The 17,029-nt window shown below is 38.5% G+C and overlaps 1 protein-coding gene across 9 annotated transcripts in view; it reads left to right on the top strand.

Annotated features, from left to right (window-relative positions):
• The window catches only part of LOC150104491 (RNA-binding protein Musashi homolog Rbp6-like), a 768,426-nt gene that overhangs the window by 729,519 nt on the left and 21,878 nt on the right, over positions 1–17,029 (top strand). For all 9 annotated transcript variants that reach the window (XM_090395177.1, XM_090395182.1, XM_090395176.1 and 6 more), the window contains one exon: positions 9,143–9,324. In XM_090395177.1, coding sequence (XP_090251303.1) covers positions 9,143–9,324 — 182 coding nt within the window. The remainder of the gene's footprint in view (positions 1–9,142; positions 9,325–17,029) is intronic.

Raw genomic sequence — 17,029 nt, 5'->3', positions numbered from 1 at the left:
AGGTCTGTACAATGAGTTATGAGGATCGACTGAGGGAATGTGGACTACAGAGTTTGGTGGATAGATAGAGACTTTTAAACTGTGGAGAGGCAGTTACAGGGTAGACATTGGAGAGTTCTTTCATTTGGTGAACGGCAGGAAGGAGCACTAAATCAGCTGTATATGAGACAGTGTTCAAACCAATTTTACCTTATGAATCTGAGCACTGGGTTAGAAAATGAACACTTGATCAAAGACTGAAGACCACAGATATGAAAGTTCTGAGAATGATAAAGGAAGTGAACAGATGACATCAATGGCTGTATCATATTAAAAATTAGAATATCAGGAAAGAACTTGCCATTGTTAGCATTCAGGAATGTGTTATAAGAGCCTATCTCAGGTAGTATGGTCACTTAAGCAGAATGGAAGAAGAAACATTAGCAAAAGAACTATTTTTTTTTGCTAGGCTGGCAGGAAAAGACCAAAATTTAGGTGGATTGATACAGTAAAAAGTGCCTTATGACAAAATTATAAGATCTGAAAATGTTGAAGTTGGTAACGATGTAGCTTTTTCATGTAGCACCATCATAATATCCTGTGCTCTCCCTGTGGGTACATATCAGGAATATGATAATGATTATGATTGTTTGATTTTATATTATTTCTTTATATACTGTATTAATGCAATGAGTTGTCCTCATGCAGTTGATAGTGTATATAATATCATGTGCTTTCAATTTAATTAGTCTTCGTTTTTTATGTTTATCTCTTCCTACTGTATCAAAAATGGCTATGAAATAGCCAAAAATTCTATGAAAATATATTTATGTGAGTAACATATGTATTTATTTATTATTATTATGTCATCTATTTACATCTCAATTTTCAAATCATTTCTACACTATTAGAATTCAAAGAAACAATTGTAAAAGTTGCATAGATAAAAAATAATTTTAAATCATAATTAAAAAACAAATAAACATTATGAACAATTAATACTAGTCACATCTAAAAACTTACAGATTTGGCATATAGTCTGAGCAGCTAAGGTTCAGATGATTTCATAATGCTTCACATGTTTCAAGGAAAAATCTTTATCTGGTTTCTGAAGAACTCTGTGTGCCTAGTGTCAATAACAGGAGAAGTAAGGCCAGACTTGTCATATTCCAAAAATGTATTCATATTCCAGAAATGTAATTCTTGGATTCTAATCAAACCAGACCAGTCAATCTCTCCAAAATATCAAAAATGATATGAGCAGGATACTTGATGGACAACTGGTAAGCAAAGAGGTGTTAATGTATGCTTCATGGAATGCAAGAAGGGAAAAGAGTTTCCAGTCTGTTTTAAAGGAAGTGTATAGATTGAATTTAAGAATAGGAATATGATACGAAGTAGGATACAGAAATGGGTTGATAACAGTAGTAGCTCTGTAGTTATCAGCATGGGATTGTTAAAGGGAGATCATGTTATAATAAATTTAGTTTAATCCTTTATCCAAGTGTGTGCAAACAAAGTTTGCACCTGAAAGTATCTTCAGGACTGGGGTAAAGTGGTACAACACCGGGCAACTCCTTGCAAAGGTGGAGCAAGCTACCAATGCTCCTATCTCAGTATCTCCCATAATGCAAAACACATCTCCTTGCGGATATGTATAATATTATGCATTAAGGGAAGGGCCACTACCCAGACTAGTTTCGACCTTTATTGAGGTCTCTTCAGTGGGAGCCAGGCCCAAGTGGAGATACCAAGGCAGAAGCATTAGCAAGGTCATCTCCTCCTGTTTTCATGGAGATCATGTTTTTACTAACTTGCTGATGTACTATAACAAGATGACAGATGCCTTTGGACAAGGAAGATGCATATACAGTGATATGCTTAGATTTTGCAAAAGCTTTTGATAGACTGCCACACGACAAACTGTTAAAGAAATTGAAATGGATGGAATTGGACAACAGAGTTCTGAATTGCATCAGCGATTAGCTGTCAGATAGGTATCAGAAAGTTGTATATGGGGGGTGCAGTATCCTGAAAGTGGAAGGTCACTGGTACAGGTTCAGTTTTGGGATCACTTTGCATGTTAATGATATTGGGATGAGTTTAACTAGTGATGTGCAGCTGTTTGCAGATGATGCAAAATTGGGGGAGAGCAATGTAGAGTCAAGCAGATGTTATGTTATGGCCTTACAGGAGGACTTGATTAGATTGCATGAATGGGCAGATAAGCAGAACCATCAATTCAATGTTACTAAGTGTAAGGTGTTGAAATTTAGTAAGCAACAATGGGATGCAATGTATACACTTGGTGGGGAAACTTTAAAGGAGGCAGAGAAGATGAGAGATCTGGGAATGGGTGGACAAGAAACTGAAATTCAAGGGCCACATTGCTAAAGTTGTGAAGACATCACATCGGATAATGGCAATGATGTGGAGGACCCTGACATGCAGAAATAAAGAGGTTATGATGCCATTGTAAAAGGCCTTGATCATGCCTCATATGGATTATTGTGCACAGATTTGGTCACTGGATTTTCATGGTCAAGGGGATATGTTATTAAGGGTCCAGAGGAGATTCACAAAAGTGGTGAATGGTCTTTGGAGCAAGGAGTACAAGGACAGAGTGAGAGAATGTAAATTGCAAAGTCTCATGAATAGGAGGAAGAGGAGGGGGATATGATTGAGACATAAGCTAGTCAGGGGTTGTTATCAGGTGGACATGGAAGAGATTTTTCATAGAATGGGAGGGGGAGGTAGAACAAGAGGCCATCCCTGGAAACTGTATAAGGAGGGTGTGAGCAGCAAGTTCTTTACATGAAGAGTGGTTGATGAGTGGAATGCATTGCCAGAGTGTGTTGTGAATTTCGACACATTGAATCAGTTTAAGGCGTGGTTGAATGGACATTGTGTGTGATAGTGTGTACCTCCCATGATGAGTCTCTGACTCGATAGAGGTCAGATGTTAATAATAATAATAATAATCAATGCTTTTTGTGCTGAGGTTCCATTAAGGTAGAATATTGAAATTTTTTTTACATCAGATTGTAGTCTCTGGTAGAAGAATGATAATTATCACTAATTTTTTGAATGCTAGTCTTGTATTCATTACATATCAGATTGCATTTAAGTTTTAATTTTTGTTCCAAAGCTCTCAGCTTTCTACATTTAAAATACTTTAATAGTGAGGTCATTCTTCTTCTTCTTTGAGACTTCAATGTCTACAACTCAAATTGGCTTCCCTTCTCCACTTTCACCAATCAAGAAGGCTGGGATGCTGGGGTGTTTGCCATTAGCAACGACCTGTCACATATCATCATTCTCTTTGAGAATACCTGCAAAGCTCCTCCAATTTGAGAATACACTCACTTGATCTCTTTCTAACAAGCTCCCCTTCCAAGTATATTGTGGATGTCAATTCTCCTCTTGGTAACTTAAATCACAACCTCATAGAAGTCTCTTTTTTCACAGATCATCCTTCACCCATCATTACAAGGGTTCCAAATGGTACAATCTCCATGATTGTTCCATTTTGTTCTGTTTCTCCTTCCCATGGTCTGAATACTGATTCAGTTCTCCTGATCCAAACACCTGTTCAGACCGAATAACAGAAGTCAATCTCACAGGAACGAAGGTCTTCATTCCTTATTTCACTCCAACTTCACACTCCCATTCAAGCCGTGGTTATCCAAAAATTGTGCCAATAAATAACGTTTGTATGCCATGAATGGCTCAAGACCAAAACTGAAGCTATTCACTCTGCCTATACTGCAGCTCAACAACAACTGTAAAAGAATCATCACCAAATCTAAATCAGACTTTGTAAGATCCAAATGCTGTACCTTCGCCTCCTGTTCAAATGGCAGTTGCTCCTTCTGGTCTCTTGCCAAGGCCATTGGGCAAAAATTTTGTCCAATCAGGTTTACATCACTCTTACATCCAGATGGTACTGTAGTTACTGTAGTCACCTCATCTAAGGATAAGGCAGACTTATTGGCATCATTCTTCTCTTTCAATTCCTGCATTGATGACTGGAAAAATTTGCTTCCGCTTTACCAAGAACTGCTCACTTGATTTCACTCAGTCTTCTGCCAGACAGAAATCCAAAGAACCCTTAATAACCTGAACACAAACAAGGCATCTGGTTCTCATGGTATCCCACCAATAGTGTTAAAAACTTGTTCCAGAACTTATGCTGTACCACCTCTTCAATCTATCTTATTCAACTGGCATATATTCTAAAGCACAGAACCAGGCCCACATCCAGCTCATCTGAAAGAAAGGTGATAAAAGTCAACCACTGAACTACCATCCACTTATTCTCACTTCTGTTCTCTAAAATTGTTGAGACTGTCATCAATGACCAACTCCTGAACCACCTAGAGAACTACCAAGTAATCTGACCAGCAATATAATTCTGCCACTCGCAATCTACAGCCAATCTTCTAACTTTCATTGCCTACCCCTGGATTCAAGCCATGGAAAAATTTGGCAAAACTCACATAGTTGCTCTTGGCATTTCTAAAGCATTTGATTGGGTTTGGCACAGGAGCCTACTTAGCAAGCTGCAATCCTGTGGTCTGCCTTCCACAATCTGCAACTGGATTACCGACTTTCTCACTGGTCACTCACCACATGTCATGGTGGACAGTTTTCCCCACCAGTGCAGGAGCACCCAAAATTCTTTTCTCTCACCCACATTCTTCCTATTGTATATAAATTACCTGCTCTCATAGACTTCTAGTCCAATCTATGGCTTTGCTGATGACAGTACACCCGTTCCTCCTTTTCATTAGACAAACCTTGTTTTTCTCAAATATTAGATTTCTCAACATCCATCACAACAGTGTCCTGAACTCTGATCTCCTAGCTATATCTGAATGTTGCAAGGACAACCCTGTAGTAAATTTAATTTAATCCTTTATACAAGTGTAAACAAACAAAGTTTGCACCTGAAGTATCTTCAGGACTGAGGCAACTCGTGGTAAAGGTGGACTAAGCTCTCATTACTCCTTGTCTTAGTATCTCCCATAATGCAAAGCAAATCTCCTTGCAGACATGTATAATGCTATGCATTAAGGGGAAGGGCCACTACCCAGACCAGTTTCGACCTTTATTGAATGTTCAAGTACAGGTCAAACTCCAAAAACTCAGCATTGTTACCCTCAGTAATAGACTCACCCTGCCACTGAGAAGAACTCTCAAAACCAGTTGGCCTCTACTCCGTGGCAGGCTCACCCCACCACTGAGCAGAGCCACTCATTTGCTCATATCTCATCCGAGGGATAACAGCAACAGCTGTGCCTCAGTTAACTTCACGGGCTACAGCATTGCCATTCATTACCCCCACCACCACCATCCAGGACCTGGGTGACAGCAACAGCCGACTCTCAGTTAAAACTTCATGGGCTACAGCATTGCCATTCATCACCCAAGCTTCCAACCGGTTTCGACCTTTATTTGAGGTTTCATCAGTGGGAGCCAGACCCAGAGGTAGTGATACCAAGGTGGAAGCAATGGAGAAGTCATATTTATCTATACGAGTTTCCAAAAGGTGTCTCACCTTATTATTAAATTACTCTGGATTTAGAGAAAGATGTTCGAAGTTTTTTTCTCCCCGCTTGGTTAGACTATAATAAATTTAGTTTAATTCTTTATCCAAGTGTAAGCAAACAAAGTTTACACCAGAAGTATCTTCAGGACTGAGGCAACTTGTGGTAAAGGTGGACCAAGCTCTCATCACTCCTTGTCTTAATATCTCCCCTAATGCAAAGCACATCTCCTTGTGGACATGTGTAATGCTATGAATTAAGGGAAGGGCCACTACTCAGATTGTCTAACCAAGTGGGAAAAAACTTCCAACATCTTTCTCTAAATCCAGAGTAATTTAATAATCAGGTGAGACACCTTTTGGCAACTCATACAGATAAATATGACTTCTCCATTGCTTCCACTTTGGTATCACCACCTCTGGTCTGGCTCCCACTGACGAGACTTCAATAAAGGTCGAAACCGGTCTGGGTGGTGGCCCTTCCCTTAATGCATAGCATTATACATGTCCGCAAGGAGATGTGCTTTGCATTATGGGAGATACTAAGACAAGGAGTGATGAGAGCTTGGTCCACCTTTACCATGAGTTGCCTCAGTCCTGAAGATACTTCAGGTGCAAACTTTGTTTGCTTACACTTGGATAAAGGATTAAACTAAATTTATTATAGTCTAACCAAGTGGAAAAAAATTTCCAACATCTTTCTCTAAATCCAGAGTAATTTAATAATAAGGTGAGACACCTTTTGGCAACTCGTATAGGTAAATATGATTCTCCATTGCTTCCACCTTGGTATCACCACCTCTGGGTCTGGCTCCCACTGACGAGACCTCAATAAAGGTTGAAATCGGTCTGGGTAGTGGCCGTTCCCTTAATGCATAGTATTAGACATGTCTGCAAGGTGATGTGCATTGCATTGGGAGATACTAAGTCAAGGAGTGATGAGAGCTTGGTCCACTTTTACCACGAGTTGCCTCAGTCCTGAAGATACTTCAGCCACAAACTTTGTTTGCTTACACTTGGATAAAGGATTAAACTAAATTTATTATACTCTAAGCAAGGAGAAAAAAACTTCCGACAACCTTGTAGACTTCAATGTTACAAAAATTCAGTCCTGTTTGAAAACTTGGTATCCTTTTTCACACAAAACACTACTTCACAACTGCTAACTCTATACAAATCACAATCTGCCCAACCATGGAACTTTACTGCCATATTTGTGGTGTTGCACCCAAATCTCTTTAAGATTGCTCAATTCCATCCAGATGAGGGCAATCCAGCTAATCAGTGGTCCCTCTTTCACATATTCACTTCAATCCCTCTCTCTCTTACATTCAGTTTCTGCCTTGTATCTCTTCTACAGATACTTTCATGGCAGTGCTCTACTGAATTGTCCACTATTATTCCTCCACTTTCCTTCAAAATCATTAGAACCAGAATTAGAATTAACATTAACCATTGTTAACATTATAGAAATCACAAATCTTCCCAGCTATTGAATACTGCTCCCATGTATGGGGTGGGGGCATCTTAAAGCTCCCTCAAAATGCTTGACTCAATACAGAAGAGAGCAATTAATTAGACTTATTAATGACCCATCTCTTACCAACACTCTCCCCCCACTTTCGCATAGGTTTCTGCAAATATTTCCATGGGAAATTGCGCATCTGAAATAACATCAATAATTCCTCCACTCAGTACTAAACTCGTTGGAACACATGCAGATGCTGCTCAACATCCCTTCACAGTACACCTACACCTAGAAACAAACAGAAAATTTCTTTTCCTCCTCCTTTCCCTGCATCTTCTGCACTGTGGAACAGTCCCCCCCCCTGCTGTGTTCCCAAGGAATGCAATTTACAGTCATTTAAATCAAATGTAATCAAGTTCCTCCTTTCTCAACCCACTACCCATACACAGTATTAATGTACTATAGGTTGGTCAACCAACCTCTTCTGTATGGGCACAACATTAAAAAAAAAAAAAAAGACAGAGCCGCTGCTATCCAGCCCTCTTTTGCAGTCCATCTTGGAACTCACTGAACCAAATTCACTGCCTTTTGTTTTTGAACAGTCTCCCCACTCTGCCTTTCCTCAAAGAATACAGCCTTCAATTGTTCAAAAAAAAAAAAAAAAAAGTCTAGAGAAGTTCTCCTTGCTTCTTATCCTCTTACCCACATATGGCACTAATCTGCTAAAGGTCTTGTGACCTTTCATATTGGTCAGATATTAAAAAAAAAAAAAAACACTTAAAGTTGTGACCTTTGTTATATAGAAATGATTGGATGTACAACTTATCAAAGAACAGACATACACACACAAAATGACATGTAAAACTTGATCATAGTGATCATATCTTACATGAAAATTTGGTTTGAGAGTTGCTTCAGAGAAGTAGTAGAAACATTAAGTAATCAACTAAACCTGAATGAAACTTATTGTTTTTTGAAACAGAATGTGATCCTGCACTACCTATTTTTATCATCCTCCTTGTCCTCCCTCCACCCTCATCCTCCACACATACACACCACAATAATCAAACTGGAATGCCAGAGGTTCCTTCCAAAACACAGCCACAACTTGGGCAAATGCTAGCCACTCACACTTATCCCTCCTCCATAACAGAGTAATACCTCTCTCTCTCTCTCTCTCATTTCCCTCTTTCAAGAAAGTTATTTTTTGAGTTGAATAAACTATAAGTTGTCAGCTCCTACTTCATCACCATCAATCACTGTTCTACAATCCATTTATCCAGGACTTGAAGCTATGGTTTTCTAGGATTTCCTTTCTCATTTATAACACTAAATGAAATTGTTCAGAAAAGGGACATCTGCTCAAACTGAAAACATTGCTTCATTGTTAATTTGACTTTCTTCTCAATCCATCAACAAGGATGCATATTTTGGTTCAGAGAGTTCTGTTGGATGCCTACATTTTATATCACCCGCAGATGATATAAAATGTAACACAAACACACACACACACATTCAAATTTGGGAGACTACTTACCATTGTGTTAATCAAGAGATTAATTACTGTACACAGAAAATGCAATATATGTCTGTTATTCAGCAAGCATGTGACTTATTTATATTTTAAGTTTCAATCATAATCTTGAAAGTAGCTGTGCATAAAAATAATGAAAGAAGCTTTTTTAATTATACCCATTATTTGCTTGGAAAATAGGGTCTGGACAATTGTTATTTACATATTGTCTGAAGTCATAATGTATCTCATAAGATGTTTGATTTCGTTGACAAGAAATTCTGCTTTGACATCGCCTGAGCCATAACATCATGCAGTTATTAAGACTTACATTGTTCCCTGCTACAAATGGGTTTTTTCACTTGAAGTTGAGTTACCAATCTCATACAAAGTTAGCAAGGGTTATTAAATTAAAAATGAATTCCCGATGATGGAACTCTTATGGATTCCAAAATGCTGTGTGTTTATAGTAGTTTATAGTTATATTTATTGATGCAAAGTAATTATTCATAATGAATAATTACTTTGCATCAATAGACATTGTTAGTTACCATAATCACACAATATGAACATTGTACAAAAGTTAATAGTTGCACAAACAGAAATTTAATTTCCTGTTTTACTTCATTTATAGTAATAAGTAATTATGGACCCCAAGGATTTGCTCCACCTACCTCTCCAGCCAATAGCAGAGGCTTTCCTGCTACCAATAGTCCAGGTCCTATAGATCTGTACACCTCCAGCCAGGATAGTGTAGGCTATGTACAAGCTGCTAGTCCCCAGCCTTCAGGCTTCCCTCCTATTGCTGTCAGCAGGGTATGTATATGTATCTTAAACATAGAAAAGATATTATTTTTATGGCTATTTAGCCTATTTTTGTTTAGGAGTGCCTCTTTTATAATGTCATTGACTTTTTACTCAAATTTTATCATATTACATATTTTTTTATAGACAGATACATGAAGAGTATATAGGAAGAACAATTTGGACATACCTTTTTAGGATGTTGTTGGCCGTCTTCTTATTCAGCGGCATCCTAGTGTGTGGCAATATACATTCATCTGCTGTTAAAAGGAAGGAAGTATAATTGAAAGGAGGGGGGGGTTGGAAAATGTGGGGATAGAGAGATGTGGGAGAATTATTGGTGAGGCAAGGGGTATGAAAACTTTTGAAAAACCAGGTTTTTTTTATATTATTAAAGGTGGGCAGAGAATACTTTGAGAGGGGGGGAATATAGAAATTTTTGGGGAAGGGTATAATGGGCACCTCCAACCCCTGATCTTATCCCATCATATCCTTCTTCTTCCTCAAAAATTTCCCAAAGAGAGGATAGAGACAATAGGATAGGAGGTTGGGTATTGATGATGCTAGCTAAAGAACTACAACCAAAAAAATTAGAAATTAAAGAGGATTTTAAATCTGGGGGGGATGTTTCATTTGAGGCTGTTTGGTATGAGATAGAGGCCAACAGAAAAAAATATATTGTTGTTTGCTACTCTAGACAGGGGAGTTCACAGGAAGATGTAGATGTCATGCATCAGCAGATTAGCACAATGAGTTAAAGCTGAGCAATTATCATTAGAGACTTCAACTATGGGGACGTAGATTGGAAGGTGGAAAAGGGCATGGAAGTGGAATTTATACAATTGCTAAGGGATAATTACCTTAAACAACATGTTATAGAGGGGACCAGGGGTTTGAGAGTGTTGGGTCTAGTAATAGCTTCAGAAGATATATCCATAACCAAGGTAGACACTCTGTCAAGAAAGGGTTTATGTTGAACTGTAAAGCTAGTAATTATAGCAAACTTCAGGAGCAGTGCCATGGCTTGAGAAGCTAGAAGAAAAGAATGTCTGTAGTGCAAGGAAATAGTCATGATTGTTTAAGAGAAGCTGTATCAGACTGCATACCCAAGATCAGGAGACGAAACTAAGTGGGAATTAAGTAGACAAGTAGAGATATTAAAAAAAAACTATGGAAAAAATATAAAAAAGCACTCATAAGCAGCACAATGTGTATGCAAGAAAGGTGACCAGTACAGTAAGAAAGACAAAATCAGATTATGAGAGAAAATTAGCTAATCAGGCCAAAGTAAATCCAAAAGAATTTTTTTTGTTATGTAGCAAGTAAGAGGAAAATGACTATGCTTGGATGCATTTAAACAATGCTGATGGTAGGAAGGTGACAGAGGCTAAAAAAATAATTGAGTTGTTGATTGATTATTTTGCAAAGATGTATCATCCAGGTGGAGATTTTGCAGTTGCTGATGTGACAGAGATGCATATCAAAATTGAGGTAGATGAACAAGAGGTCAACGTATTAAAAAATAGTAACATGAACCAGCAGTGGGTTCATGTTAGAAAGGATTGAATGATATCGGCCCATGTACTACGTGAATGTGAAGGGAATTGTCATTGCCTCTGATGAAGTTGTTCAATCTAAGTCTCAGCTCTGGCAGGGTTCCAGGGGAAAGGAAAGAGGGTAAAATAGTTCCATTGCATAAAGGTGGCTCCAAGACAGAGGTAGCAAACTATAGACCAATTAACATATCAGGAGTGGTTGTAAAGTATTGGAAAAGTTGGTTAAAGGTAAAATCCAACAGTGGATGGAAAGAAATATGATACTCTATAGTGGACAGCATGGCTTTGTAAAGGGTCCTGTAAAGAATCCTGTCTTAATAATTTATTGATGTTTATTATTATTATTATTAAACAAGACCTCTGGAGTCAAAGACTCATCTGGGAGGTCCTTTTATCACACACACATCTCATCATACCGTGTCTTAAACACACTCAAACTCCTTGCAGACACCACACTCTCAGGCAAGGCAATCCAATCATTCACAACTCTGCACGAAAAAAACCTGCCTCACACTCCCCTACTCACACCCTCTTTATACAGTTTCCAGGGATGACCTCTGGTTCTCCCCCTGATCTCCCACTATTCTCTATAGAACTTCTCCGTCATTGATCTTATAACAACCCCTTACCAACTTGTAGGTCTCTATCATATCTCCCCTCTTCCTCCTGTCCACCAGACTCTGCAAATTACATCTTCTCAATCTTTTCTCATACTCGACATTCCAGAGGTCAGAAACTACCTTAGTCAGTCTCCTTTGGACCCTTTCCAACATCTCTACATCCTTCTGAAAACCCGGTGACCAAATCTGGGCACAATAGTCCATGTGTGGCCTAATCAAAGCCTTATACAATGGAACAAGAACCTCCCTACTTCTACACGTCAGTGTCCTCTGCATCATTCCCAGAAGTCTTTGTGTTGTCTTCACAATTTTGGCGATGTGTCCCCTAAATTTTAGATCCTTATCCACTATCACCCCCAGATCTCTTATTTCCTCCACTTCCAACAATATATTCTCACCAAGCATAAATTCTGCATCCCATCTTTGTTTTCCAAATTTTAAAACCTTACATTTTGCAACATTGAACTCACATCCCCATCTGCTTGCCCAATCACTCAATCTATTCAAGTCCTCTTGCAAGGCCATAACATCTTCACTACTCTTTATAGTTCGTCCCAACTTTGCATCATCTGCAAACAACTGAATATCTCCATCCAAACCCTCACCAATATCGTTAATATACAAGTTAAATAGTAATGGCCCTAAAACAGACCCCTGAGGCACTCCACTAGTGACTTTCCTTTTCCTGGATATCGCACCCCCCATACACAACTTGTTGATACCTATCAGATAGCAAGTCTCCAATCCAATGCACTAATCTAATATCCAACCCCATCTGCTCCAGTTTGACTGTCAACTTATCATGAGGTACTCTATCAAAAGCTTTTGCAAAATCCAAGTATATTACGTATATTACTGTATATCCTTCTCCTCTGTCCAAGGAAGCAATCACTTTATTGTAATAAGTAAGTAGATTACTAAACCTCCCTTTAGCAAATCCATGCTGTCCATCAAAGATTATACCATTGTTGCCAACCCAACTCTGTATCCTAGTTCTCACAAGCTTTTCCAACAACTTAACCACAACACCTGACACAGAGATAGGCCTATAGTTTGATGCTTGAGTTCGATCACCTCCTCCTTTATGAAGTGGCACAATCTTGCCCTCCTTCCACTCTTTAGGAACTTGACCAAGTGCAAGACTCGTATTAAAAAAAATATGTCAAGGCAGGTGTCAACTCTCTGGCACATTCCTTCAGAATACGCGGTGATATATTATCAAGTCCCACAGCCTTATTTATATCTAGTTTACTCAACTCCCCAAACACCTCTTGCTCACTTACAGTCAGTCTCTCCTCCCCATCATCAACTGCTCTCAATCTCTCCATGAAGTCACATTCACAAGATCGAAAGATCTTTATGAACTGCTCATTAAGTATCTCCACCACACATTCTGCATCAGCTCTCTTAATACCATTTCCTCCAATCAATGTCATCCTTCCATAATTATTCTTTCTTTTGCTGGCTACATATCGAAAGAACTCCCTAGGATTCTTTTTTGGCTTCATTAGCTAACTGCTGTTCATACCTCTCTTTAGCTACTCTCACCAACCAAGTCACCCTCCTTGCCTGGTCTTTGTAGACCTCATGAAATTGGTTACTTCCACTTCTCTTATGCTGCCTCCACAATGCCCTTTTTCTCTGTATCGCATGCTTAATCTCTTTATTCATCCATCTCACACCTACCTTATTTAACCTTCTCACCCATGGTATACATTTAGACATTGCATCTACTAAATAGTTCTTGAAAATCCCCCAAGCTGCATTGATCTCTTTTCCAGCTAACTCCTCATTCCATGCTACACCTGCAAGCTGTCTCCTGAGCTCTTCATAATCACCCCCCCCCCCTTGTAGTTCCACATATACCTTTTTTTCACAGGGGTCCTAGCACTGCTGGCAACCACCCAGGTAATCACCTCATGGTCACTTTCACCAATTGGTGGATGATTTGACACCTCATTTATAATTACATCCTCCGATGAGATGACCAAATCCAAGATCCTTAATCCTCGTGTGCCCTCTGTTACATACTGTCTGAGGTAGTTATCCCACAAAAACTCAAGAAACTAATTTTCTTTACCTCCAGTTGCTATCTCTTCATTCCAGTCTATATTGCCATAATTAAAATCACCCATAATGATCACCCTTTTCTTATTTGCTTGGCTTATTTGACTATACATTTTTCACTATCACCACCATGTTTTATAATAAAGTGACAGTGGAATTGGATAACAAAATGGCTACACCATGATACTGCTGGACTGTGCAAAGGCAATTAATAGACTACCACATGGAAAACTATTACAAAAGTTGAAGCACCTACCTTATTGGGAATGGATATGAAGCTTAGCATAGTTAGGAACTGACAGACACTAAAAAGTTGTATATGGTGAAGTGGAATCTAAGAGAATGAGGGTGACTAGTGGAGTACCTCAGAGTTCTGTATTATGATCACTTACTCTTTAATTTGTATGTCAGTGATATAGGAAAGATTTAGGAGGGATTTTTAGTTTGCTGATGATGCAAAACTGGGGAGAGCAATAGTTGATAAAGGTGATGTAGATATCCTGTAGGATGATTTAATTAAATGGCTTTGTGGGAAAAATGTTGCAAAATGTAAGGTTATACAGTTCTGGTTGAAAAAGTTACATGTAGTGTAGTATCATATTAATGATACTGGATTTAGGAAATTGATGAGGCTAGGGACTTGAGGATAATGGTGGACAGAGAGTTGGAGTTCAGAAGGCAAACTGCAAAAGTTGGTAAAATAGCTTAAAGGATTACTTGTATGTTGAAAAACACGTTAACAAGTAAAGATAACAAAGTTGTTATCCTTCTTTATAAGGCTATGATTCAGCTATCTTGACTACTTTGCACAGATTTGGTCACCTGGGTTTCTTGGGGACCAAGATTTGGTAGAGAGGATGATTCAGAGATGAGTGGATAAGCTGATAACAGATGTGTGGAATGCTCCCTTTGAGGATAGGTTGAAGATGTCTGGGGTTTCAAAGTTTAGTTGATAGACAGAAAAGAGGGGACATAATATATACTTATAAGATATTAAAGGGGTCTTATAAAATTGATGCAAAGGAAAATTTTCAATATATAACAAATAGAGAACAAGGTGTCATCTATGGAAGTTGTGTAAGACTGTGGTTATTAAGGGTGTGCAGACTAGTTTTTTGCATGAAGATTGGTGAATGAGTCGGAATGGATTGCCAGAATTAGTAGTGAGTTCTCTATCAGTGAATGAGTTTAAGGAGAAGGATGATAGGTTTTGTGTATATAATGGTTAATTAGGGTCTTCCACAATGAGTCTCTGGACTCCATGGAGGTACTATTAAATGATTATAATAATAATAATCATCATAACAATAATAATTTTTGTTTCATGGCAAGTAGGTTTTTTTTCATAACTTGTTGAGCTTTGTATGGCAATCTTCATTACAATCCTCTGAGTTGCATTAGCTATCTTTGCAATATGGCACAAATTGTTAATAAGGTGGCTACTTCAATGAACAAAATCATGTCATTTAGAAAACTAATGAGGATATCTAGTATGAATTAAATTTGGAAATATCTAGACTAAAGCAAAGACTGATGACAAGGAAATTGGAAAAAGTTAAAAAGCAATTAGACTGGTATCAAATGGACAAGAATGGCAAGAAGCAAAATGAGAAACAAAATAAGTGCTGAAATCAGACAAGATTTCATGTAGTGATAATCAAGTAGACTAAATTGCTTACAAAAAGATAAGGCATCATTTTCTGGGTACTAAAATCAAAAATTTAACAAAAACAGAAAAAAGTAAAAGGTGATGGAAGTTCATATGCAATGATCCAGCATAAGTAAGGAATAAACAATTTATCTAGTGATTAATACAGCACATGAGAGAGAGAGGAAATGAAAGAACTGTTGGAAAAAAGTAGGACCAAAGAGTGGGTAAGTGAAAATAGTATATTACCTAACTGGGATAACATGTAACTAAGAAAAAGAAGGGGTATGCATCATTGCAAAACAATTCAGTGCATTTGGTTTTGAAGAAAGAATGTTGCAAGTAGTTGGAAGTGTGGAGCAAGTTTCAGGGGAGAATGGATTTATATAAAAGAGAAGGCCTGTTCTTGAATTCAGACTTAGTGAAGGCATTTGACAGGGTGCCACATAATAAGCTAATATTCAAGTTGCAGCACATGGGTCTGGATGTCAGATGGGTCAACTGGATTCAGGATTGGCTGTCCGATTGGTATCACAGAGTTGTGTATGGTGGGGCAATTTCAAGGAAGCAGAGGGTTACAAGTGGGGTCCCACAGGGCTCAGTACTGGGACCTATATTGTTTAACCTTTATATCAATGACATTGTCAGTGGATTGCAAGGGGATATTCAGTTGTTTGCGGATGATGCGAAGCCGGGAAGGATTATTAGTAATAGTGCAGATGCAGCAGCCCTGCAAGAGGATTTGAATAAGCTAGATAGATGGGCAAATGAACGGGGGTTCTCGGTTTAATGTAGCAAAATGTAAGGTCTTGAGGTTTGGGAAACATCGATGGAACACTGCATACTCTATGGCAGGAGTTATACTGGAGGAAGAGGGAGATGAGATCTGGAGTTGATGATTGATAGAAACCTGAAATTTAGGGGACATATTGCAAAGATGGTGAAGGTAACACAGAGGATTGCTGCAATAATGAGAAGGATGCTGACCTTCAGAGATAAAACAGTTATCATTCCATTGTATAAGACCCTGATCAGACTACACTTGGACTATTATTCTCAGATTTGGTCCCCAGGATTTGAAGGGGATAAATTAACTGTGGAAAGGGTACAAAGGCGGATAACAAAGATGGTTTCAGGACTGTTTATGAGGATCGGCTGAAGGAATGTGGACTGCAGAGTTTAGTGGATAGAAGAAGGAGAGGTGATATGATTGAGACTTTTAAACTGTTGAGAGGTGGTTACAGGGTTGACACTGGGGAGTTCTTTCGCTTGGTTGAACAACAGGAAGGAGTGATGACAAGAGGCCATCCCTGGAAGTTACGAAAGGAATCTGTGAGCAAGAGGGTGAGGAGTGGTTTCTTTGCACGGAGGGTGGTTGAACCATGGAATGCATTGCCTGATGGAGTGATAAGAGCGAGAACGGCCAATGAGTTTAAGGAGTGGTATGATAGACTTTGTGTTTCTTAGGGGTGACCTCCCCTCGATGAGTCTTTTGACTCCATGGAGGCCTGAATAATAATAATAATAATAATAATAATAATAATAATAATAATTTGTTATCAGGAGTCTGGAGAAATTATTAATCAGTATGAGACCTAATTCAGAGAGTTAGGGAAACAGATTATGATGGAAGGAATGGTGAGAATCTGTGTAGAAGAGCAACTATGTTATGTAAAATTGCTAATGATAATAGTGTGCATCATCATCATGGAAATTATTATGAGGTAAAAACAACTGTGTGTTTTTCTGATTCAAACTTATCAAGCACATACAGTGATACCGGCATAAGTAAGGCATTAAATAAGATCAGCAAGTTGTCCAACTGG

The sequence above is a fragment of the Typopeltis vanoorti genome, chromosome 7, assembly GCF_054136105.1.
Source record: "Typopeltis vanoorti isolate ZY-2024b chromosome 7, IOZ_Tvanoo_1.0, whole genome shotgun sequence".
Lineage (NCBI taxonomy): Eukaryota > Metazoa > Arthropoda > Arachnida > Uropygi > Thelyphonidae > Typopeltis > Typopeltis vanoorti.
Note: the sequence above shows the minus strand (reverse complement) of the source record. Positions and strands in the feature narration are given on the sequence as shown.